Genomic DNA, 25683 nt, shown 5'->3' with positions numbered 1-25683 from the left:
GTTACAATTTATTCTCTCAATAAAGACGTTACAATTTACTCTATCCAAGAAGACGTTACAATTTAAATGAATAACTGCCCAAGAGAAACTTCCATATCCTAAGACGTTATAATTTATCTCTTTAAAGACGTTACAATTTACTCCTTCCGAGGTAAAGACAGGAAGGTCAGCTGACCTCTTCGACCCTAAATAGTAACACCCATGTTTACAATAAAGAATTTACCGAAGAGAAACTTTCACCCTAAGATAGGAAAATCAAGTTGAATTGAGGGGTCCTTTCAGCATTATCAACCATAGCTATGCTACGCTAGTAGTTTTCCATATAATACGCAAATAATATATGTATTGATGTATTTTTTCATACTTCTGAATCCAAAAGTATAAATAATTTTTTTTTACGTATTTTTACATAATTTATAATGACTATAAATTTAAAATTTTAAAATTAATTAATTAGTTAAAAATACTTTATCAAACTCTTCAACAAATTATTTGATGGATTTGTCCGAATAATTATCCTATACTATACGGGAAATATATATTTTACTAACTATGGTTGTGTCAGATTGGAGAAACTTGAAAAACCTAACTTCAATTGAAAGTTCCAAACCAAACATAAATCCACAAAGAATTTCAATTTCGGCTTGGTAGGTTGTGCAACTTGGTCAAAACAAACCCCATCCTTATGTATACAAATCTCGTACTACTTGCACTACTAAATATCAGGACAGCCTGGTCTTCCAATACTTCGAAAGTTAAGTCTTCTAAGAGCTCAATTGGGCGGAACTACGATTTATCACTTAAAGGGGTCGAACTTGGTAAGGGGGGATTAGATTCAGAATTTTCAATCATTTTCTTATAATTAACAATTTTTCAACTGTAGTCATATTAGTAGATGATTTTGTCATTTACTAAATCTTTTTATTTTTTTCATCTACAAATTTATTAAAATTTTGTTCAACATGCATAAGAACACCGAACCAATACTCAAACAAAACATACTCAAATGAAATTGAGCAATAACGTTTGCTCAAGTAACAGAGAGAAAATGGGTTATGACTAGGTGGAAATAAGTATCTGGCAAAACTTTATGTACACTACATGGTACATACCTTGCCTATAGTTATGGTTGTCAAGAGCAGAAAAACAACTCTACATTTTTCTATTCGAACATCCATCTGGTTCAGCATATTATTAGTACTTTCTATGCTTGGCAGTGGCAATGGTAACTAGATGGCAGCTTTAGTTTCCTCTCTAAAACCAACCATAACTAAGAAGCTAGGGAAGATATGTTCACATAACTATAAACATCAGACATAACAGAGAACCTATTTATACTTCATCAGACAGTCCCTCTTTTTGCCGACGCATTCTAGCTCCCCATGACATATTTTGTCGATCATCCTTGTATGAGCTTCTTCTCTTCAGCTCAGATAGCTGGCTTTGCCAGCGATTCTTCCAGTCACCTTTTGCTTCCATTCCCTGAAAGTATGACCAATTCCAATTAAAACTTGATCCAAAGAATGAAATCCCACGAAGCCAGAATTAATCCAACACATATTTTCAATAAAGGAGTTGGTTAAACAAATCTTAGAGTCCATACTGAGACAAAGCTCCATTCCTGATGGTTTTGGCAACATTGACCTCACATAACATATAACTACTGGTACATTCATTTGAATTTTCAATCAAAACACCCTTATTTGGCTCAAGTTGACCGAATATATAAATCATCTACAGAAGTTGGCTGCTGTTTGACCAACTGACCAAGTCCAGTGAATTCTTCATATCTTTCTATTTTCCCCCATACAAGTCAATACCCTGTTTCTTTATCTATAAAATTCATTCTTCATTCTTCTGCAACCCAATTCAGCACAGAAACATAAAAAAGAACAAAAAAAAAAAAAAATTATCTTTTAAAAACCCACTTCATTAAGAATAAGAAAGAAAAAAAAAAAAAACTATTACATACCCAGAATGAAACAGACCCAAAAAAAAAGAAACTGATATAAAAAATAAAAGAAAATGTTCCGCTCAAAAACTACAGAAATTTCGAAAATTGAAAACCAAAACTGAAAACCCCAGATAAATTCTAAAATCAAATACAATAATAATAAATAAATAAAAGATCCAATTACCTCATCATATTGGTATCTTCTAGCAGAGAAGGCAAGGTGAAGACCCCTAGCCATGTCCTGATCATACATAGCCCTCCTCCTCGAATCCGACAACGTCTCATACGCCTCCTGAACCCGAATAAACTTCTCCGTATACTCCTCGACCCGACCCGGCGGCGACACGTCCGGGTGGTACTTCCTTGCCAGCTGCTTGTACGCCTGCTTGATCTCCGTTATGGATCCGGACTCGGGTATCCCCAGCAGCTCATAAAACGACAGCTCCTTCCGCTCCTCCGCCGCCGCCGCCGCAGCATCGTTCATCGTCGCGGCCTTGGCCTTGATCGACCCGAACCGGGTCGCCCGGGACGAGAACAGCGGCAGCGAAGTGGGTTTCGGGTCGGGCGCGGGTCGGGCGGTGGAGATGGTGGTGACGTAGAGGCGGGAATCGGCTCCCGGGATTGTCAAGCCGTAGCTTGGCATCTCTTTTCTATCGATCAATATTGGTTTTGCGGTTAAAATTGGGAAAAAGATGAGGATTTGAAGTTGGGGAAAGGAAAGCAAGAAAAAATTGAGGATGGAGGATTTGGAGAGGAAATATATAAATAAGAGACGAAGATTTTAGAAAGGGACGGATTCAAAATGACGTCTGTGGAGTGGATTTGATCGGGTATTGGGTTACAGAGGAGAGGTGCACTATGTTATGTATAGCTATTGGGTTACAATGGCAAAGGGTCATTTCGTACTTTTCTTTCCTCTCACGTGACAGGTTGGGGTCTTTTTCAATTTCTTCTTTTTCTAATTTTGGGATGATTAATCTATGGACTCATTTATTATTGATATAATTTGGCGGTTTGTTATTTTAGGTTTTACTTTAGTGTTCATGTATTTAAGTCAATTTGCAATCTTAAATTTTCAAATTAGTTAATTTGATGCACCAGGTTTTATGTAGTTAATTTATTGTCCTATGTTAGTCAATTTGCTCCACTAAATTTTTAAAATTAGCTAATTTGCTATTAAAGTTTTATTTCAGTTAATTTGATGTCCTAGATTTTCAAATTTAGCCAATTTACTTACATATGTTTTCAAAATTAATATCTTATCTAAATTTTCAAAATTAGCTAATTTGTTATCTGAACTTTCTGGCAAGATGTGGATAGATTATAGACTAATGATTATAAAAAGGAAAGTAGCTATCTGAACCTTTTTTTTTTTTTTTTTGGGTCTGAAATTACTATCTGAATTTGATTAATTAATTATTAAAGAAGTTTGAAAACTAAGGCAATTAACTATTTTAGAATGTCATCCATCAAGCACTAGATTGAAACATACACTAATTGACAGCTGCATAAATATTTCATATTAATTAGAAACTTAAACTAAAATATCTTGTACGGCAAGCATGATCAGCAAATAATCTTGAAAACGAAGTGAGTTTTAACTTTTAAATGGAACACTAATTGAAACTTGCACAAGTTGTCAACCAAATACCATCATTAATATCATGAAATAATTAGTGACAACCCTTTTGTTCATGAAAAGGCAGGCAAACACTTGCTACTTGTTCTTAGTTTATATGTTTTACAATAGTTAATAGAAATCATTAAAACTAAATTCCAAAAAAGCCAATTCTTCTAAACGACCCATGCCAATTCCATATACAAATCACATGATCAATATGAAATCACTAAAAATTGTTCCTTATAACGTCTTCTGATTATATATATTAGTCTCAGAAGCATGATTTCTTGATAATAATAATAGTATAGTTATATGGAAGGTACGTACCTACATTTCCTTCTTCCTCACCCTCTTCCATTTCTTTTGTTTATGGCTCGTGAAAGGTGCAAAACAAGAGCAATCTTTTTTTTTTTTTTTTACTTCTCTTTTACTTTTTTTAAGAGGATCAAAAGATTTCACTCCTACTCACATGGTAACTCAAACCCAGGACATGGATCCTAGGTAGTGGGTGCTCTAACCACTGAGCTAACACTACTTCGTCAAAACAAGAGCAACCAACATCTCCAACAATAGTTTTGTTAATGCTTGGATCCGTGGGGATCTAATTAACGATAAGTAAAGAGAGAGAGAGAGAGAGAGAGATTGACACGAGATGTATAGTGGTTCACCTCCCGCCTTAGCGGGAGACTACGTCCACTTGAAAGCTTATACTAGTGTGTGTCGAGCCTTGCGGCCTAACATGACTACAAAGTGTGTTGTAATGGAGTGAATGAATTGGATTGGGCTTAAGTGGGAGGAGGCATTCCTTTTATAGGTGAAGGAAGCCATCTCCTTTACATGGTTTTTGATGTGGGACAAGCAAATAACTATTCTAGTGTAGAAATGCCTAGTTGCGGAGGCAACTTGGCAAGGCCCGAAAGGTGGCTTTCCGGTGGCGGATTTGCGACTTCCGGATACCGTAGCGTAGCTTGAACATAGGGCTACAAGATGCAAGTAGCGGTTGGGCCTCACCATGGCTTGTGGGTGTCCCAAAGAGGGTGTTAATTATGCTTGGTGATGTAGCAAACTAGCCTTGCTAGTGCAGGTATGAACAAGTCCCGAAGTCCCCGAGTAAGAGTAGCTTCTTGGTTAGGGAGTTCAAATCATGAAGTCATCAAGCATAAGTAACATCCGAGAGGCGCACGACCCCTACAAGTCCCCGAGCTCCGCAAGCAAGAAGGGACTCGCCGTCCTGCATCACAAAAGACAAAAAAGGTCGTATATGTAGTTACATCGGCGGTGCACTAATGTATGAAGTGCATGAGATAATGGGGCGTCGCCCGGCCGCACGGCGGTAGGTCGTAGACTATAGACTCGTGGAGCCCGGAGGCTAGACCATATGTAGGAAAACGTGAAAAAGTGTGGTGCCCGGAGGCTAGACCACATGTATGAAGCATTGTGAGCCGAGAGCGTACGTAACTAAAGCATGTTGGATAAGCGGAGCGAGTTAGGTGTTCGAGCGAGTTGTGTGTAGGCGCTGTATGAGCGTGCGGGGCGTAGCCCAAGCGAGTCGCGGCCATGCTTTGATACCCAAGCGAGTCGTAACCGTTTCGCAAGCGTTTATCCGAGCATGTTTAATTGAGCTATAAGTGTCACAAGGTTCACAATCAATGTCACATGAAAGTGAATTTAAGCATGTATGTGTGTAGCATGTACTTGTAGGAAAGTTGCTAACTAATAACATGTTGCAGGCATGCTTAAGGGTTAGAGACATGTATAGTCATGGCATCAGCGGTAACTCAAATGGCAAGAGCGCAAGAGATAAGAGGAAGGCACTTATCTGGCGGATGCGGTGTTTCGATGTCGAAGTTGGGCGGAGGCCGGCAGTGGGCGGAGGCCTGGGGTAGGCAGAGCTGTGCCTTGCCGTTGAAGTTGGCCGGCGGTGTCTCAGAGCTCAGCGAGGCTACAGTTGGCGGTGTTGAGGTGACGGCCGGTGCTGGTGCTAGCGGTAGCGTTCCAGAAGAGGCTGGTGGCGGATTGTGATCCCTCTGGCGGAGGACTCGCCGGCGGAAGGATTGGCTGGCGGAAGCTTTGTCTGGCGGAGCGGAGGTTTGGCCAGCGTTGAAGCTCGGCGGAGCAGAGCACCTGCGGAGAGGATGATCGAAGATGGAATGGTGGTGGCCATGGTGAACAGATGATCTCCATGGGTGCCCAGACCAGGTTGGGGATGCTCAGCGGAGATGGAGTTCGGCGGTGAACAGTCCAGCTGAGGAGAAGTTCGGCGGTGAACAGTCCAGCGTTGGCTCCTAGAGGGGCAGCGGAGGCTCGTGTCGGCCTTTTGCTGGCGGGGGTTGGCCAGCGGAGCGGAGCCTTGGCTAACGGAGGATGCTCGGCGGAGCGGAGCTCGATTTGGTCGGCGGAGCCTGTCAGCGGTGCTCTGTCCATGGCCCGCGGAGGCAAGCTAGCGAAGACAGTCTGGCGGAGCGGAGACAGTCCAGCGGAGCGGAGCTGGCTAGCGGGGTCTGGATGAGTTTCCGCTGGAGATTGGCGGTGTCTGCTGGGCGGACTGCCCTTGTGCTTGCCGCTAAAGAGTATAGCGGGGGAATCCGGCGGTGCTAGGTTGCCGCTGATGGTCGGTATCTGGCGTTGTTTTGCTGCTAGCGGTGTTGGCTTGGCCGGGAGCTAGCCGGAAGTTGATTGCTTGACGAGCGCTGGTGGTTGCTCCTAGCAACATGGTGGCTGGCGGAGCTTGTGCTGGCGGTCGATGCTAGCTGTTGCGTTTTGCAGGTCTGTTGGTGATTGGCACTTTGGCGGATGGCTCGCTGGCGGTAGCTCTCGCTGGCGGAGGGGTCGCTGGAGGTAGGGTCGCTAGCGGATGGCGCGCTGGCGGAGCGGAGCTTTGGTCAGCGGTACCTTGGCCAGCGGTGCCCCCCAGCGGTGAAGCTAGAGGTCTGGCGGAGGATGCCAGTAGAGTAGCCATCGGAGGAGAGAGCAGCGGAGAAACCATCGGAGGAGGACAGCGGAGAAGCCAGCGATGATGGCCACTGGTTGGCCAGCGGAAGACTCGCCGGCGGAGGATGCTGGTTAGCAGAGCTCTTAGTCAGCGGTGGTCTTCGCCGGCGGTTAAGCGGAGCTGCTGCGATGCTTGTTGGAGAATGGTGCTCTTGGCGGAGCGTTGCCTTAGCGGTTGCCGGAGCGTTGCCGGTCGAGGCTTGCCTAGCGGAGAGGAGCGTGGTGCTCGGCGGTTGAAGTGCCAGCTAGCGGTGGTGCCTGGTAGAGCAGAGCTGGCTAGCGGAGGGAGCAGCAGTTGGGTCCGGCGGAGCTGCAAAGTAGAGCTGAGGCTCCGAGCTCGAGTTCAGCGGAGATGCTCGGCGGTGACCTGGAGGTTGGCGGAGGATTCCAAAGAGGAGCTGCGGAGCGGCGGTGATGTTGATCAGACCTGTGCAGCGGAGCAGATCGTTATGTTCATACCCTGTTGGGCGTTGACTCTTGAGTTGGGCGTTGACCCGCCATGGTCAGCAGAGATCAAAAGTTGATCAAGCCATGATGGGCGTTGACTGACTCCGCCGGGCGCTGACCAGCCATGGTCGGCGTTGACTTGGCCGCTAAGGATATGTTGAGATGTCTTAACTCAATGGTAAGTGTGACGAAGCCTTTGTGTGACGGCTTCCCACAGACGGCACCAATGTTAATGCTTGGATCCGTGGGGATCTAATTAACGATAAGTAAAGAGAGAGAGAAAGAGAGAGAGAGAGAGATTGACACGAGATGTATAGTGGTTCACCTCCCGCCTTAGCGGGAGACTACGTCCACTTGAAAGCTTATACTAGTGTGTGTCGAGCCTTGCGGCCTAACATGACTACAAAGTGTGTTGTAATGGAGTGAATGAATTGGATTGGGCTTAAGTGGGAGGAGGCATTCCTTTTATAGGTGAAGGAAGCCATCTCCTTTACATGGTTTTCGATGTGGGACAAGCAAATAACTATTCTAGTGTAGAAATGCCTAGTTGCGGAGGCAACTTGGCAAGGCCGGAAAGGTGGCTTCCCGGCGGCGGATTTGTGACTTCCAGATACCGTAGCGTAGCTTGAACATAGGGCTACAAGATGCAAGTAGCGGTTGGGCCTCACCATGGCTTGTGGGTGTCCCAAAGAGGGTGTTAATTATGCTTGGTGATGTAGCAAACTAGCCTTGCTAGTGCAGGTATGAACAAGTTTCATACCTGCTTTATAATGATATCATTGCATATGCGTTGGCAGAAGTACAAACACATTTTCTTTACAGAAAAGATATTTGATAGATGGGGGGTCAAGATATTTCCAAAATTTTTTACTAGAAAATGTTCTAAAAGTTTATTTCGAAAAAAATTATTTATTTTTGGGACAAATTTTGATGGATGCGGCTATTGTCACCCTATTAATTACTCTGTTCACCTTACAAATTTATTACTTATTGAAAAACTATAATACCCTAATATAAAATTACAATAAATGACAATATCTTACTAAATATTATAATAATTTTTCTTATTACACCCTGCAAAACACGTATTTAAACTTCATTCTCAATTTTTTCATTCTTCGTTAAACCCTAAACTTCATTTTATAAGGCCTCAAACACAACTCCCCTAACTACATCAGTCATCAGATCATCTCACATCTACCATGATTAGCCATTACCAATTAACTCACATATATAGTTGCAAAAGTCTTGGCTAATCTTCTTGTCTCAATTATTTAAACAACTAAAATCCAACTTCACTGGAACTTGTAAATGTAGTCCCAAAAGTCCCAATAATATATATCAAGACAAGGCGTACTCACTGTAGTAGTTAAAACTCAAATTTAGGGTATATAAGATTGATAATCAAGGGTTACAGTTTTTTAGGATAGAAAATGTTACGGCTTATGTTCTTGAACAAATTGTTGTATCTTGTATTATTAATGCTCACAATTTAATACTTAAAAGATTGAGACTTTATGAGACTGATTGACTGAAAGAGACTAGGAGGAAGTTCCTTCTCAAAAATTGAGAGAGACGCAGAGGAAGCCAAATAGAAAAAGAATTCGAGTTAAACTCTATATTTTAAAAGGGTATTTTTGGTACTGCAAATGGGTGAACGAAGTAAACTTGAAATTAAAAATTATATGTAAGGTGAGAATAGAATATAGGATGAATAAAGTAATTAGTAGAGTGGAAATAGCCGCACCCAATTTTGATTTAGCAACCATATAGTTTACGCCCGAATACAAAGTTACAAACTTATACCCGTTCTGTCAATTTAGACGGTTCACTACTCTAGTGTTTGTTAAGTGATAATAGTGGGGTGATGTGGCACTTTTGGTGAAAATTATTGTTAATTAAAAAAAATAGTTTAATCAGACAAATTTAAAATATTCATTAAATTATCCTCACGTCTCTCTCTCATGTAAACCGTCAAGCAAATACTATAGCTCATACTCTTGCTCAGACGGCTCTTCAGTCAAATGTATCTCATTCTTGGTTTTTGTATGCTCTCGAGTTTATAAGGGATGTCATTTTGAGCGATGCCAATCGCTAGTTGAATGAAATCATTTACTTTTAAAAAATAATTCATTAAATTACGAGAATAAAATTTATTTATCGGTGTAAACTACAAGTTACTAAATTATAATTTGCTCTTATTTTGAAGTTTAACTAGTTTGGTTTTACCAATAATTAATTTTTAGTTAATCTCGTCAATAACAAAAAAAATTGCCCTGGAAATTAATGTTGTAGGTGCAACAATTGGGACTATGGTATCTTTTTTAGGCCCTCTGACCGCAGTGGCTCTCCCTCTAATGGTTTTCCAAGCCGATGGCCCTCGGATTCTGTCAGCTTCTTTGTTTTTCAATGTGAAGGTTCAAGGATTGTTCAAGCAAGGAAGTGAACATTGGTCGATAAGTATTCAACTGCTGTCAAGTAGTACTCCTTTTACATTTTAGGTTTGCCGAGTGTTCATCATCGTGACAGATTCTTATATAGGGCAAATGAACCACGTGGCGGTGGGGCTGCCCAATTAAAATCCAGAAAATTTTAAGTGGTGTTTCGAAACTATCTTTATTTTATTAAAGTGAATACCCAAAACAGATGCTTGATCGATCAAATGAAGTAGTGACCAGTGGGTGACAAATGTAAAATGTGATATACGGGCGTCAAGAGGTAGATTGGATCGGCCGGTCTACATCTCTTTGATGCCAAAGTCAATGAGTGTAATAATGTTAAAAGAGTATAGGGAGTGAGTAATAAATACATACCATTAATGAGGAAAGTTTATGTTTCCTTTTGCTTGTGCCCGATGTGGGACTTTTCAGTAGTTGTAGACCCCTTACTGGGGAGAAATTTGCACCCACACATGAAATTGTCTGACTACATTTCTAGTGTAACCCAACTGTGGCGATCTCAGAGGAACCCAGCTGTGGCGTGATTAAACCAGTCATCGAATGTTTGCTATTTTTAATTAACGATAAGCCCTGTATACATTTCTAGTGTAACTTAATTTTATTTTTGCTCAGAAATAGTGACAAGGAGAATATACATATGTAATACAGATGTCAAGCAGAGAATACATGTTACCAAAAGAGAGTGGCACAGGGGGAGTTTGTTCAAATATTGGCGGTTTTTTTGGCTACTTGGCTCAATTACAAGTCATACCTAACTCTCAACCGTCTGATAGAGTCTATGTTGTGGGCGCCGCCACCTCTTAGGCCCGCACCTCTGCACTCTGCCGCTGTAGATCTCAGACGAGCCCATAGTTTCTCAACTTCACACAGCAGTTTGCCGAATTTGGGCCAACCAGTCCACACCATGGAGTTGGCACACAATCCCAGGGACCTACTAGAACTATCCAGATCATAGTTCAGATTTTCAATGGCAGCTATTGACATCTGTGTCACGATAGCACCGTATAATTTTATCGAATTCCAATTCCTTCAGATCAGCTCCCAAGGGAATTTTCAAATGGTGAGGGAGGGCGAACTTCTCGGTAGCAAAACGAATTTTTTTTAATGTAATTTGTATCCCTATTCTGTAACGAAACTTCGTAGCGGGAACTATTTTCTGGGATCTCATGCAGTTCATACTTTCCTTGATGATATGCCAGGTGGTCAGCCCCCGTACGGTTCAGACTCTCCTCGATGATATTGCTGGCAGTGGTCACCGCATACAGTTAAGACCCTTGATGATATTGCTGGCAGTGGTCACCTCATATAGTTGAGACCCTTGATGATATTGCAGGCAGTGGTCACACTAGAGTTGGAGGTTCTAACGTTATGTTCACTAGTTGGTTCTAACCAAAGAGAGTTGCTATGTTTGCAGCCGATGTGCAGTGTTACAGTAACTCAACAACAAATCTTGCACCCATGATAAAGATTGACAACAATGAAGAAAAATAAAATTGATTTGAACCTTTTATTCTTTTTGATCAACGGATCAACCAGCAATGATCTACATCTCAAAGGAAGTGTAGACACATTTCCCAAACCCTAAGCACATGTTTACCATGATAAGTTGGAAGTATATAAGCTGAGGAAGTACGAAATCCTCCATTGGTGACAACGTCTTACAATAGAGGCCAAACAAGAACAAAATGCATTTCCAACTTGAAACCTGTTCTCTCCTAAAGATCCCTCTCTAACTATGAATTCTTCTTGAAAAAAAAAAAAGTAATCAAATATAGAAGGGAGAAGAACACAGTCAAAGATAAAACACGGATACTCAGTCGAGCATATTACAGAATCCCAAGTTGAGACCAAAAGGGGCAGCAGCAGTCAGACCATCCAGAGCTCATCCTAAAGAAATTGGGAGAAGGAAAAGAAGCGCAACCAACAAAAAAAAATTGAAAATGGTTCAGCTATCAACAAAGGCCACTTTTAGACAACTTATAATAGGATTTCCATGTTTTCTAGCAAGCAATAGTAGCTAGAACTCCAAGCATAAAAGCAGCTATGACAGATAATATGGGACGGACCAAACAGACAAATCATTCCACTGTTGAATCCAACTATCAAAGGCTGGCCACATACCAACATTTGTTTGTTTGGTTTAGTGAAAGTTCCAATACCAATGATACAACTATATCTGAACGTATAAACCAGATGTTATATCAAGAAATGGAACTCAACCCTGAAGTTTTATCAATTACCTGCTAAAAATCAACATTTCCAAATCACCACGAATTTAAGTCAAGATTGTAAATCAGGTGATCTGCTCATACCCAAATATTGTGCAAGTTTGACACAATTCATCCCAGCAACGTCCGATATCACTCGAACTTAGAAGTAGCTTTACCTAACCAGAACCAGTCCTAGGGGGAAGAGAAAAAGAACAAAAAAAAAAAAAAAAAAAAAAAAAGAAGAAGAAGAAAAGATGCGGAAGGAGTAAGACACCAATTTATAACATTGAGGCATGTTACTTCTGTTCATTTAATATAATCTCAACCAAGAATCCCAAAACTTTCAGAACTTGGACAGACGCTTCACAGCATAAGCTCTCCATACCTTCGTCAGTGAAAATCACCCTGCCAAATTGAATCTCAGAAAGCTCCAACCAAAATCACCATGAGTAACCTGCATGTGTTTGAGACATAATAGGCCCACCATACCATCAAACATAGATAAAAGAAAATGGACCTCTGACCAACCATATCAATACACACCAAGGACGGACTTCTCAAAGAAAAAGAAAAATGTAGAATCAGAGACAACCCCAATCCAACAAAAAAATTTGGAAACGATACTAAAGACAAAGAATATCTTGTTGAAAAAACAACTGAGCACCAACTTAACAAGAGCAAAATATTGAAACATAAATTGTAGCAATAATTATTAAACAAATAGTTGAGTAATTCAGAATGCAAAAATAGAGGTAATGATCCAACATACATCAATCTGTTAAAGAAGCTCACTACAAACACTGGATGGATGATTGCAGATGATATCAGAACACTCTTGAAATACATAAACCATATCCAGATCAGCTCAGAGACCGACACGAGGACCTGCAACAAGATAAACAAAGAAAGAGAGTACTTATGAAGAGGCACACAACAATAGAAACACTAAGCAATCTTCCAAGAAAAAGCGCCCGTCTTATGAGAAGTAGCAGCCCATTCCCCAGACTGTTTGAGCTCCTCAAATAGTCCCTCGTATTATGCTGGAGTCTCAATCATTGCAACCAAACTCATCAACATCTACAGTGAGAGATAGTCTTGATCTAAAGCCCCATGGTCTCCATTCATACTTTCACAAGTTTTACTCTTCTGCACTGGCGTCATCAGAAAACATATCCGCCTTGGATGCCAGAGAGCTTCTATTCTGAGCCTTCAGCATGTTGTAATCCTTCCCAGAGCCTGCTCTGGAAACATCATCCTCATTAGGTGACTTTTCATAATCACTTTGATTTTCCGGACCTGTAGGCAAGCAAAAATCAATATTTAGCTACTCCCAATAATCAAAACTTAAGAATCAGTATCTATCACATTTGTTAAAATTACCAGCTTTCCAAAGATCATCCTGTCTGCTCAATCCTTCACTGTCAAGATCACCGATACCTCGACTGTCTTGTGTTTCCATATTTCCCAGCGATCCCTTTGAGGAAAAGTCCTCTTTACTTGAAGTGACCATCTGATCAATACTTTTCTTGGTTGAATAGTTCATCAGAGAACCTGATTCCTCATTGCCATCTTCATAATGCTTTAGTTCATCATCACCATTCTTATCTCTTTTAGACCTTTGATTTTTGCCTTCAGAAGATTCTGACCTAGAGCGCCGCCTCTTGGGCTTTAAATCATTTTCATCTGAACTTCTTGGGGATAACCTACTTCCTCTCTGACTCTCACGTTCTAGTGATATTGATCTGGACCTTCTTCTCCTATGCCTCTTTGCTTTTTCATCTCTACTTTTATCAGCTCTATCATTGAGGCGCTGCTTTCCTTCAGCAGATCTTGACCTTGACCTCCTTCTGTGCTTCAATTTGTGTTCATCAAGTCTTCTTGGAGATGACTCCCCTCCTCTGGCAAGCTTAGGATCTGGAGATGATGATCTGGACCTTGACCTCGATTGCCTTCTATCACGACGCTTGGATTTTTTATCTCTACCTCCATCCACCTCCTTCGAGTGACGCCTCCCATCCACAGATTTTGACCTTGAACGTCTTCTATCACGATGTTTTGATTTTTCATCTCTCATTTCATTAGTTTTCTCATCAGAGAGATGCTTACCTTCCAAAGATTTTGACCTGGACCGCCTTCCACTGCGGTGTTTTAGTTTACGATCCCTAGTTTCATCCGCTGAGCGCGGCTTTACTTCCACAGATTTTGACCTAGACCGCCTCTTGTGTTTGGATTTGTTTTCATCCAGACTTCTTGGAGATGACCGCCTTCTGTGATGCTTACCTTCCACCGAAACTGACCTGGATCGCCTTCTTTCTCGATGCTTTGATGTTTCGTAGCGGGTTTCATCTTTTTTGTCATTTAAGAGACGTTTATCCTCTGGAGAATTGGACCTAGAACTTTTTTTGTGCTTGGATTTGTCTTCATCACCTCTTGGAGATAACTTACTCCCCGTATGATGACCTGGTGATCTAGACACAGCACGAGTTGCTCTACGTGGAGAACGTTCTCGTCGATGTTTGGGTGATAACGAATCAACTCGATGTGATTTTCTTGTTCGAGGAGAAACACTCCTACTCCTATTTCTCCTTGAGGCATATGACTGATGATCATCTGATCTATCTGAATCCCGCCTTCTACTTCTTTCACTGCCATTCCTAACATCTCTATATGACCGCCGGCCATTGTCATAGATTGAATGGTGGCGTGACCTGAATGGGGATCTGGATCTACGACCTCTTGCATAGCGGGGTGGAGGAGAGTAAGAAGGAGACTTCCACCTTCGGCGATAGTTGATAGGTGATCTCGATCTGGATTTCGACCTTGCACGAGGTGATGGAGACCTATAAAAAGAGTAATTTGATTAGTGAGTAATTTGATTAAACCAAAGAAGCACTTTTAACATATACCAATGAAGGTGAAAAATAGCATGTTCAATACAACCGCATACAATTATCTGCTTCCCTATCTATGTAATCAAATTATATCCACAGTTGATGTCTACAGTTCTCAGCAAAGAAAGTTAAAAAAATTTAATAAAGGAGAAAGTCATAGAATATGCAAACCATTGCTCTAAAACCCAAGATTCATGCCCACCACTACCGCTTTCCCCAAAATCTGGACAAGCCACTGCTGCTTAGGCATTTTAATCTCTCTCTACCATTTTATTTTCATTGATCTTTAATTAGTATTTGTGCATAGAATGTTTCTGCTAGCATAAGTTTTAGCTCTGTTAGCTTTCACAAAAAATTTAGAAAAAATAAAAAATGAAAAATCTTTTAACCTTCCAACAAAAGCACATATTCAATCACAATTTCAACTTCAGCAAGAATTTTGTTTTTAACTTTATATCATAACATACAAATTCCTGCAGAACGTTTTATTACCATCCCTTCCTAAAAGCACGAGTGAACAATACTATATAAAATTCCAAATGTAGGATTTTCAGCCTTGCACGTTTATAAACTTAAAACAAAAAGAAAAAATGCATCACACGGTTCAAGTCAGACTCTAGATGGTGAAAGGTTGCTACAATATATAAATATTTCTTAATTGAGGAGCAAGACATGTAAACGCAATGTAGAAGTCATCATTTCATATCAATGTAGCATACCTAGATTTCTCTTTTGTTTCAGTCTCTTCAATTTCCACCCCATCAGCTTTTAATTTTTTACTTATTTCTGCTGCTCTGGCTGCAGCTAACTCTGTTGCCGTCTTCATGGTTGCAGCTCGGTTAGCTGCCTGTTGAGCAGTCATAGTTTGCTGCATAAGCAAAGCCTGCTGGAACTGCATCTGTTGCATTGCAACAGCTTGCTGCATCACCATGGGCAAAGATGAAGAAGTCATTTGAGAATTCATAGCAGATTTCTGAGGTACTGATTTTGCCATCTCAACATTCAAAGGACGGCCTCCAACATCCATATTATTCAATGCCAGGGCAGCAGTTGCTTCTTCAGGTTTTGAGTATTCTATATAAGCAAAATGCTTTGAATCAGTGATGGTACATTCAACAACCGTACCACAAAAGCTAAAAAGTTGTTTCAGCTGTTCCACAGTGAGAAGTGGGCTAAGATTGCTAACTTGAAGCGTTCTCTTTAACACATCAACCTTCCCAGCTTTGTCAGGTGAACCTAAGTAGAAGAATCATATTCAGTTCCAACATATTTACATATAAAAATATAGCAACCATAAGAACCACAAAAGGGGCAAGCGCATCTTTAAACAAGAGTAAAAGAGAAGCCAAAGTAGACATAAGAAACTAGCAAATATAACATCACATAGTATTTATCACCAGATACAATTATAGAGGTATACCAGAGGAGTCTTTGTTTGACTGAGCTTGTGCATGCACCTGATTTGCATGGGCTTGAAGAGCCTGGGCAGCGACAATTGCCTGAGCAGCAGCCATTGCAGCTGCAGAAGGTGCCATAGGCACTTGACTAACATTTCCCATATTGGTTGTTGCAGCCAATGCAGTCATTAGCAGCTGGTGAGGTGGGTGATTCAACTTACAATCGGCTTTGGCACACCGACCATTAAGGTATTCTCTACAAACTTCCCCAAGAGATGCTCCAATTCCGGGCAAAATAGCCCCACCTAAAGCACCAGGAACAATGCCAGGAATCATTCCCAGTAATCCAGGAAATGCCCCTGAGACAGAACCTGAATAATTTGGCATGTTAGGCATCGTTTGGTTGACTAGATTTGGAAATGAGGATGGAGGAGCCAAACCCAGTAGTCCTCCAGTACTAGTACTACCTGCATGGCAATAAAGCAATTTCCGTCATGAAGATTATTAGCAACTCGTGAATGTGCAGTTTACCCTATCATCAGTACTTCTTAATAATAAGAACAAGAAAGAAAACATACAAATTCTTTCTGCAAAAGAATTACACATAAACATAATTTTAATTTTTTTTCTTTTTCCAATTTCAAATTGTATTTGCCTTTTATTTACTGGATTTTCCTAAAAAGAGAGCCAAAGCCACATATAACTCACAGCATTTGATATGCTCACAATGAATACACACTGAATGCACACAAAAATTGGCTCCGTTCGGGATCAATTCTCTATAAGAGCTTTAGTTATGTAGTGATGTAGTGGTTCCACTGAAGCAGATGCACATATAGCTTTTACAAAACTTTTTAAGTTTGTAAGAAGCAAACACAAACTGGTTCTTCAAAAACCTCCAAAAAGTGCTTCTATAACTCCGAAAACACTTGCAACTATTTTTGACAAATGCTGAAAAGCTCTTATGATATTTAGGTCTTAGAAGCAAAACCAAACAGAGCCCGAATTGACTACGGAAACCTAAGAACTCCAACTAACAATTAGCCTGCAACACTTCAATTAATACCTGACCAGATGCAGTAACATGGATATGTAAAAGCTCAGAAATTGCAATTACCTGCACTGAAGAACACAGGGAAAGGGCTACCCATGATAGGTCTCCCATTACACTCAATTGTCACCATGTAATTCCCTCGTTTCGGAACCACATAAGTTACTGTATACGTCCCGTCACCCATATCCTTCACCATTCCTTCTTGCTCCGAACCACCAACACCCACTCCAGGCATAACCTTCACCTTAATCTGCGCACCGCCATTCGGAACCTTCCTCCCATCGGAGTCCTTCGTCACCACCATAAACGAAGACGGCGCACAGGCCGTACCGCCCGCAATGCCGGCCCCGGCCGCAGTGCACTTTGTAGAGTCCACGGGTCCAATTGGCTTGTTGGCCAAGTCCTCAGCTTCTTCCGATTCACTATCAGATCCGGCCCCGGCCGCAACCTCTTTCTCCTTGCTTTTGTCCACATCCTTGAATGTGGCTTCAAAAGCAGCCTTTGCCGCAGCGGCTTTCTCAGCCTCACTCTTTACCCTAGCCTCCTCCGCTTGCTTCATCCATATTGGCTTCACTACAGCCAGGTTTCGATCAGCCATCAATGCCCCTAGTTCGCACCAAATACCAAACCCTAAAATCTCACTACACCTTTCTTCAATTCAATTGAGTGCAAAACTATATCAAACACCCAACGCCTTCATTCACACTCTTCTTCAAATCCCTAGAATCAACCAAAATAAACAAAGCCCATTACCAAAAATGTAAAATAACCAAAAAAAAAAACCCTAATCTTATAACTTGGGAAGCTTTTCTCTTAGTTATCAAAGATTCAGAGTTATCGGTATGATAAAATTAGAGGTAATATGAAGAGAGAGAGAGAGAGAGAGAGAATATGATGTTAGGAATTAGGGGTGGCCGGAGGACGTACCTACGGTGTTACTTCCGGACGGCGTAGAATTTGGGTTCGCGATAAGGTGGGATATTTCCGAATGGGAGAGGCACCAGATTCGCAGACCCTTTTAACCCTTTTTTTTACTCGTTTACAAGCTTTTTATCCTTCTTTTTTTTTTTGTTACATACATGCTATTTATTCCTTTTTTATTCCTAAAGTATTTCGTTTGAATACTCTTATTTAATTATTTGGACCCCCTTCACAAGATTTTTACATAAAACTTCTGAACTTAACCTTTTGTTTATCAATATGCCACCAACATTGTCAAGTCAGCCACTTCTAGTGGCGTTCTAAGATCACCTAATGTATTTCGATCTCTATCTTTTTTCTTTTTTCTTTTTTTTTTTTGCAAAGAGGGAAAAAATAAAGTACGAGCATAAAAAATCTTCTTAGATTTACATGTGGTATGGGGCTTATAACCAAAGAGAAATTTATGGAAAAAGGTGTTGGGCGCGAATGTTGTTGCGCATGAAAGGACGACATCAATGTCAAAGAATAGTAGTACTGCTTAGAAGGATATATTTTTTTGTTCAGAGAGCATAATGAGAATTAAAATGTGATAATTTTCCCTACCTTAAACCCTAGCAGAGCCCAGCTCTGAGAAATCAAATTAGAGGCGCATACACGGCGGCCTGAGGCGGCATGGCTTTCGGGTTTTGGCCTGGAATTGTCGGGGCATTGTATGGAACTACAGGCGTAGGGCTCTGATCGATATCATCAGACAGGAGAAGCCACGGATCCTGTTTCTGTTTGAGACTCTTTGTGATGCACAACAAGTGGAGACTTTGAGACTACTACACCAAAAAGCTGGTTCTGATGAAGCAAATGGAACCCAAAACTTATGACTGGTTAACAGGTATCATCTATTGTAAGCCACATGTATTAGTACTTATGTATATGCTGATGATATACTAAGTTTAATTATGGTCTTGTATTTCATTTGTAGATCCTTTGAGACCACCTAAACACTGGTGTAGAGCTCATTTTGGCACCACCCTGAAATATGATGTTCTTCTCAATAATTTGTGTGAAAGTTTCAATGCTTTCATTTTACCTGCTAGAAGTAAGCCTGTGATTTCATGCTTTGAAGATATTAGAGTCAGGATGATGAAGAGGATTGCTATGAGAAGAGACAAGATGAGCAAAGTTCTGGACCTTATTTGTCCCAAACCTAGAGAACTCCTAGAGAAGAATAAGGTCAAATCTGCAATAGATTGCATACTATATGGCTCTGGCAGCCCCCAAATTAAGGTAGAAAGCTTTGGAGGATCTAAGCATATGGTTGACCTGACCAGGTGGACATGTGCATGTAGGAGATAGGATCTCACAGACATACCATGTGTTTGGCTCCAGTTTTTCTTGAGCTGGTCAACAGTCTCTTTTCTTGCGTGGGCGTGCCAGCACCGTTTAGGTGCGGTCGTCGGGGCTGTCCCTTGACCTGACTTCTTTAGAGCGATTGTGGACTAGGAGAGCACCAATCTCGTCGCGGGATTCTTTATGCCTCGTGGTGAGGACTTTGGCTAAGCTTCTTTAAAATCGTACAATCGATACTTGATGTCGTAGATCGAGTAGAGCGAAAATCACTGGGAAGTGGGGAGAATTTGCTAAAGCGTGACTTTAGCTTGGCTGGTTTGCGAGGGCGTTACCCTTGCTTGGCTGGTTCCGTAACCATTATGGTCGCGGTACTACAGTCAGCTCCCGAGGAGACTAGGACCGAAGCACGTTGACAGAGGGTTTGGTGGCACTGACAGTCGGCTCCTGAGGATTCTGGGACTAGAGTGTGATCACCGGTAAGAGAAGGAGAGGGGTTGCTCTGGAAAGGCTTGGATAATCGTAGAGATTAGTTGATGAATTGTGTGTGTTGTTACTTCTTTGTAGCCTCTATATATAGGCTACCAAGCCATAGTGGTTGGCCTTAAACAAATCATGATGGAGCACTTATGGGATTATGGAGCACTTATTAGGATTATGGAGGGTTAAGCACTTAAGCAGTAATGGAGATGAGCTTAACCATTTTGGGTTCAAACATTGCCCCCCAGACCTCGAAGTCAAAGATCTTCGTCTTGACTGAAGAGGTCTTGAATCAGCACTGCTCTTATAATGTCGTTGCTCCAAAGCCACTTGTATTGGCTTGGCTGATTCCATATAGGTCTCTAAATAGGCCATAAAGCTTGAATGCCACAATCTGAATTGCCTTTGTCATGAACTGACGCTTTCTTTGCCAACTTTATTGTCCCCAATGTATCTGATGTCTGGTATGCAGTGAATTGACGAAACTTGGGCAGGTTGCAGGAGATCAGAACTTTAGCGTGCCCCCCATGCGAAGGAGACTGCTTTTGATCGCGAATGAGGATCCTTCTCTTCCTTGGTGGTAGCTTCGCCATATGTATAGCAGCAAGTATCTGCCTTGTTCGCTGGCTCTCTGTTGATTTTCTCAAATGTAGGTGTTGGAGCCGCTTCACTGGCTAAATCAAGTTTAATCAAGGCCTACAGTACTTGGCGAAATAAGATGCAGAATAGCACACTGTTTTCTGTCATTTAATCCTTCGCGAGTCTTATGCTGAAGAGGATGATTGAATCATGGCTATCGACATCATGACATGTGACCAAGTGAAACCACCATACTTGCTACAACTTTAGCATCTAAAACCGCATGGGTTTTAATCATGTTTAATTAAAAACATCAGGCCACTACGTTGACCCTGCGGTTGTAGGGAAAGGTGCAATGCCATCTCTTCACCGCCGCCTCAGATGCAATTCTTAAGATGGAATAATGATTAATTAATTATCAACTAGAGCCACTCAATGGCCCAGCTAATAAATTAATCATCAGTCGTCTTCCATTTCCGAAGAAACCCAGAAATGGCACCCAAGAAACCATTCGTTATTGATCAGGTAGATGAAATCACTGAGAAAGCCGCATTCACCTGGCGGACTAACATGGGTGTTCGATGCAGAAGTCAGACTGGAGAGGAGAGAAGTCGACTGATGGGCTTTGGTGGAGGTGATAATCAAGCGAGTATGAGTCCCACACCTCGCGATCGTTTGCCAGATGATGTTATGGCCAATTATGGGCTTCCAATCCGCCGTCCCATAGCGGCTCTTCGGCAGGTGCCCGGTGATTTTAGCAGTTGGGGGCCAAGGAGGAAAGTGGGTTTCTGGCTTACCATCGCTCCCGAGGAAAATGATTGGTATCAGGAGGTCCGAGAGAGAGATTTGGCCAGTTGGGATGCGGTGGGTATCACCCAAACCATCGATCTATGCTTATGTCTTCCCCATAATACCAGCCCTGCACCGCTAGCCGCCGCTCTTTGCTTCTGGAATACCTCCAGCAATACATTCGATTTCTGGTTTGGGAAGATGAGCATAACTCTGTTGGATGTTCTCACCATCACGGGGTTGCCCATTGACTTTGACCCCTATGTGCATGGTCAGTTTGATGGCATTCAATTTCCTTTGAGAATGGATATGGCTGGTCGGGGGCATCGCAGCAAATCCTACCCATTCTGGCGCGACTATTACCACACCCAGCGCGACCATACAGGAGGTATCGCATTCCTGGAATTCTGGCTTTGCAAATTTATCTTTTGCACTTCTTCCAACAAACCTACTGGGCCCTGGAATTCTCTGACCACTGCTCTCTACAATGGTATTTACGTTGCCCTTGGGCAACCTGTATTGGGTGAGTTATATCGCTCCCTTTATAAAGCCGTAATGCGCCCCTTCGATACCGACATTAGTGGCCCTTTCTGGATCCTTGCCTTTTGGCTGCAGATTTATTTCCCTCGCTTCCGTCGCGGTGATATTCCAAAAGAACCTCCAGTCAATTCCCTTTTAGGGAACTGGCTTTGCCGCAACGTAAAGTATCGAGCTCCACCCTACTCCGAGTGTTTTATTTACTTGTACCTGCTGGAAGAGATGCCGGACTCAAAAATAGTCCTTTCTAGGCGATTCACTCCTCCCCTTGATGATGGCTTTCTGCCCAGTGGATGGGATCATAGCGAAAAAGCCCTCCTAGCCTTTCGTCGCGCCATCTCCTGCTTGGATATTCGTCTTGCCACCGACCGCGTAAGCTACGAGCTCTATGCCCCTAACCACTTTGCTAGCCAATTTGGGTTGGCCCAGTTGGTACCCTGGCCTCTGGTTGATTCTGCCAATTACTACACCTTTTGGCGAAGATTAGCCCCGCCTGGGTCTGCCCCCTTTCAGAGTCAGTTTACTTTGATAATGATTCCCCCTAGGGTCAGAGCGATGTACCCCCTCAACGATGTCGAAGATGATTATGCTGATTGGTGGAAAGAAATGTCTGTGAACTGTTGGAACCTGCCATATGACGAACTCTTCACCCTGATCTTTCGTGGCATGAGTAGTCCTGGTCCGGAGGACCGCGAGATTCTTGAGCGCTTCTCCAACCCTGCAGCACAACCCCCGCGACCTATTCTACCTTCTCGCTCATCGCGTCTAGGGATACAAATCCACGAGCCTAGGGCAACAGTAAGTTTTTGTCTTTCTTCACCATTCCTTTTCCTTGTCTTGATTTTCCCGCTCTTATTCCTGAGTGTGTTTTGCAGCGAACTACCGGGAGCAGGACAGCCTCTGTTCAGGTCAGGAAACAAAAGGCAATAGCAGAGGAGACTCCTAAGGGTGAGTCTTCTCATGATGAAGATCCCGCTGAGATAATTTGGTTAAGAATGATCCCAAACTTGTATATTTGGTGCTTCCCCCCTTTTTGAGTTGTGATTCTTTTCTCGTACAGGCCACTGCTGTCTTAGCTCGCAAACACGACCGAGCTCAATTCGTCAAAGAGAGTTTTGAAGATGACGAACCTCTGGGAATGCGATTGGTAAACTCCGGCCCCGTCTTATCCTATTTAAATTTTAGAATCTGGGCAGGATCTTCACTATGTATCTTTTGACAGGTTCGTCAGAGGACCACTGATCCCTCTCGCCTGAGCGAGGCTGGATCCTCAGCCGCTGCAGAAGAGCCAACTCTCTCGCTAGTTCAAGCATCAACTAGCCCCATGGCGCCTCTTCCCTCTCCCACATCTACAGAGCATCCGCATGGTCCTACCATTCTAATAACGATCTCCAATGACGACTCCCCGGAGCATGAAAGTGTGGAAAGCCACTCTGAGGCTTCTGCTGCTTATGTGGCACTAATGACAACAGAGATTCCCGCGTCACTAGAGGTCCAAGAGGTGAATGAAGCGGGGCCTCTTCCTCTTGGTGACCACGTACCAGATATCTACCCGACAGCTCGAGAGGTAAGCCACTATTGGCCAATGCTTTCCATTTCCCTTTAGATCCGAACCCGCTCTCTGACATTTCTGAACCTGACCAGGATCCTGTTTGTACCGAGGAGGTGGTCCTTAACGCCGAAGCTCTGGCCGGCGGGACGTCATCCCAGGTTTGGGGGATGAGGCGAGCAGTGGTGGTCTCTTGATTTCAGAAATAGACGAGGCGAGCGTTGAGGCCGAAGGTTCTGCTCTCGGAGCTGCTCATTTCCAACACTCTACTGATGAACCTCGCATTGAATTTCCAGAGTCTCCCGCGGCTGAGATGTCGGACCAAGCTCAGGGGGTTGTTGAGGGAAATTATGCTGAAGATGAAAGAATTGAGGAACCAATCGACCTTCTAGCATTGGTGACTTATGATCGTGCTGTGAATCCTCCGCCTCCTCCTCCCACTAGGCTTGAAAAGCTAGCATGAATCCTTGAGGAAACTCCTCCTACCGCCACTGAACTAGCGAGGACAGAGCTTCGAAACCTTTTGGGACAGCGGCGGCTGGGGCCTGAAGAACTCCCCAGGATCTGGGAAGCCATTGTGTTCCTTCGTCGAGAGCATGCGGTCAATCCAACTCAGCTCGACACTATAGACTATAGAGAAGCTGTTAAAAGACCTTGACGTGGCCCGCGCTCGCCAATCTACCGTGGAGGCTCGAGCTCGTGCGGCCCGCGTGGTATGGAATAACCTCGCTAGTCAGATGGAGACTTTTCGCGGCAACTTGAATGATCGGGCCACTCGCATGGGGGAGATAAGGCTCCAGAAGTTAGACTTAGAAGCCCAGATCCGACATTTCCAAGCTCGTTTGGCCCATGTGAACAATGAACTCAGTGCGGAGGAAGCCCAACGCTCCCTTGGCTGCCTCCGAAGAATTGACTCGCCGCTTGGCCTAAGCTGAAGAACGAGCCTTGTTGATTGAAAACGGGGCCCTTACTGCAGGCCTCCAGGTTGAGGTGCTTTGTGTGAAGCTTGATTTTGCGGGCCGACCACTTTAGGCCTCTTATGACTTATAGTAGTGATTTCCTTAGGCCCAATTGTAGTACAATATATATATATATATATATATATATATATATATATATATATATATATATATATTCTTCTTGTAGTACCGACGGCGTCTTTATTTCTTAACTAATATTTATCTTTTGGATCCACTTGCTGGTCCCAACTCTAAACTCTTGGTTTTATCTTCTTAATGAGTCTTTAACTTCGCATTAACTAACTATTGACAACTCCACCGTGAGAAGATATATAATATTGAAAATGGAACAGTTACCTCCTCGAAAACCGTTCGGTTCCCCCACGCGCCAATAATCCATTTTTTTCCGAGATTTAGGGCAACTTTAATCAAGATTTACTGACACTTAGTTTGACTCTCCGACTGTCCATCCACGGGTGGAGATGCTTTTCCGAGATTTAGAGCAACTTAATCAAGATTTACCGACACTTAGTTTGACTCTTCTCTTCGACTATCCATCCAAGGGTGGAGATTTGCATGCCATGTTCCTATAAATAGGTGCATTCTGGGAATGGGAACGTTCACGCCAAAAACCTTTCTCTGAGTTTCAGATCCTCAACAATGGCCTTTCAATCTTTGCTTCTCTTTCCCCTTCTTCACAAATCTTCCCCTCAGGAAATGGCCCTTAGCCTCTAAATTTTAGGCATTATGGCGTAATCTCAAGTCTGGGTTAGGCCTTATGGCGTAATCTTAGGCAACCCCTTGTTTCGGCCTTCTGGAAGTCTGGATGGAATGTATAGGCTTTCAGGGGTTAAGAAGCACGGGGAGCTCCATTAGTGTGGGATCTCCGGTCATGCGAGATCATCTTTGTTAGAATCCCACACGTGGAGCGAATCGGGGAAGGGAGGAAGGCCACTTTGTGGTTCGTCTTTCCTCCTCTGTTTCCTTCCTTATGGACCCTGCCCGTGTTATGCCCTCCAGATGGAAGGGGCTTTGGTTATCACCTCCTTCTCCCCCTCTCTCTTCTTGACAGAATCTTGGAGGGATGAGGAGGGATGGACATCTTGAAGGAATGGGTTCAAGCTACAGAATGGTTGTTCCTATACTTCACGTCCAACTAATGGTGGTTACCAAGGCTAAAGGGGGTGCAGAGACTCAAGCCGATATTCGGTTCCTTCACTCTCTGCCCCTCCCGGAGATAATGGCGCGGCTCAACCCGACGTTGGATTCCATAGCTGCTTCCAATTGAGGGGGTTTGGAGGCTCCATTTTCTTTCACTGGAGTCTCCCCTTCTATGGATAATGGCGTTGGCCAAGCCTATGTTAGGTTCCTCTGCCGCTTCCATTTGAAGGGGGCGTGGGTGCTCCGTTCCTCTTCTTTTTCCTTCCCTGAAGTCTGCCCCTCCTTGGGATAATGGCGTGGCTCAAACCGATGTTTGGTTCCTCAATTGCTTCCATTTGAAGAA

At 42.8% G+C, this 25683-nt stretch overlaps 2 protein-coding genes across 4 annotated transcripts; both read right to left on the bottom strand.

The window, feature by feature from the left end:
* Positions 1–1002: 1002 nt before the first annotated feature.
* Positions 1003–2794, bottom strand: LOC133710977 (chaperone protein dnaJ 20, chloroplastic-like). The gene is made up of 2 exons (XM_062137133.1): positions 2139–2794; positions 1003–1482 (listed from the first exon to the last, which is right to left on the bottom strand). The coding sequence occupies exons 1-2, from the start codon at positions 2595–2597 to the stop codon at positions 1333–1335; spliced, it is 609 nt and encodes a 202-aa protein (XP_061993117.1). The 5' UTR covers positions 2598–2794; the 3' UTR covers positions 1003–1332.
* Positions 2795–10952: 8158 nt separating this feature from the next.
* On the bottom strand, positions 10953–18100 carry LOC133712553 (uncharacterized). Of its 3 annotated transcripts, none has more exons than XR_009847472.1 (9): positions 17952–18100; positions 17088–17744; positions 15994–16437; positions 15293–15809; positions 13063–14522; positions 12452–12978; positions 12068–12136; positions 11713–11874; positions 10953–11359 (listed from the first exon to the last, which is right to left on the bottom strand). XR_009847472.1 is itself a non-coding variant. In XM_062138653.1 (6 exons), exons 2-6 carry the CDS (start codon positions 17620–17622, stop codon positions 12821–12823), a joined length of 3114 nt encoding a protein of 1037 aa, XP_061994637.1. In that variant the 5' UTR covers positions 17623–17744; positions 17952–18100; the 3' UTR covers positions 12351–12820. The 3 variants fall into 3 exon arrangements, 1 of the variants encoding a protein (XP_061994637.1); XR_009847473.1 differs by having other exon boundaries at positions 11785–11874; XM_062138653.1 differs by lacking the exons at positions 10953–11359; positions 11713–11874; positions 12068–12136 and having other exon boundaries at positions 12351–12978.
* Positions 18101–25683: the final 7583 nt, after the last annotated feature.

Source organism: Rosa rugosa, chromosome 5, assembly GCF_958449725.1.
Source record: "Rosa rugosa chromosome 5, drRosRugo1.1, whole genome shotgun sequence".
Lineage (NCBI taxonomy): Eukaryota > Viridiplantae > Streptophyta > Magnoliopsida > Rosales > Rosaceae > Rosa > Rosa rugosa.
The sequence above is the reverse complement of the archived record's forward strand: the minus strand, read 5'-3'. Positions and strand labels throughout refer to the sequence as shown.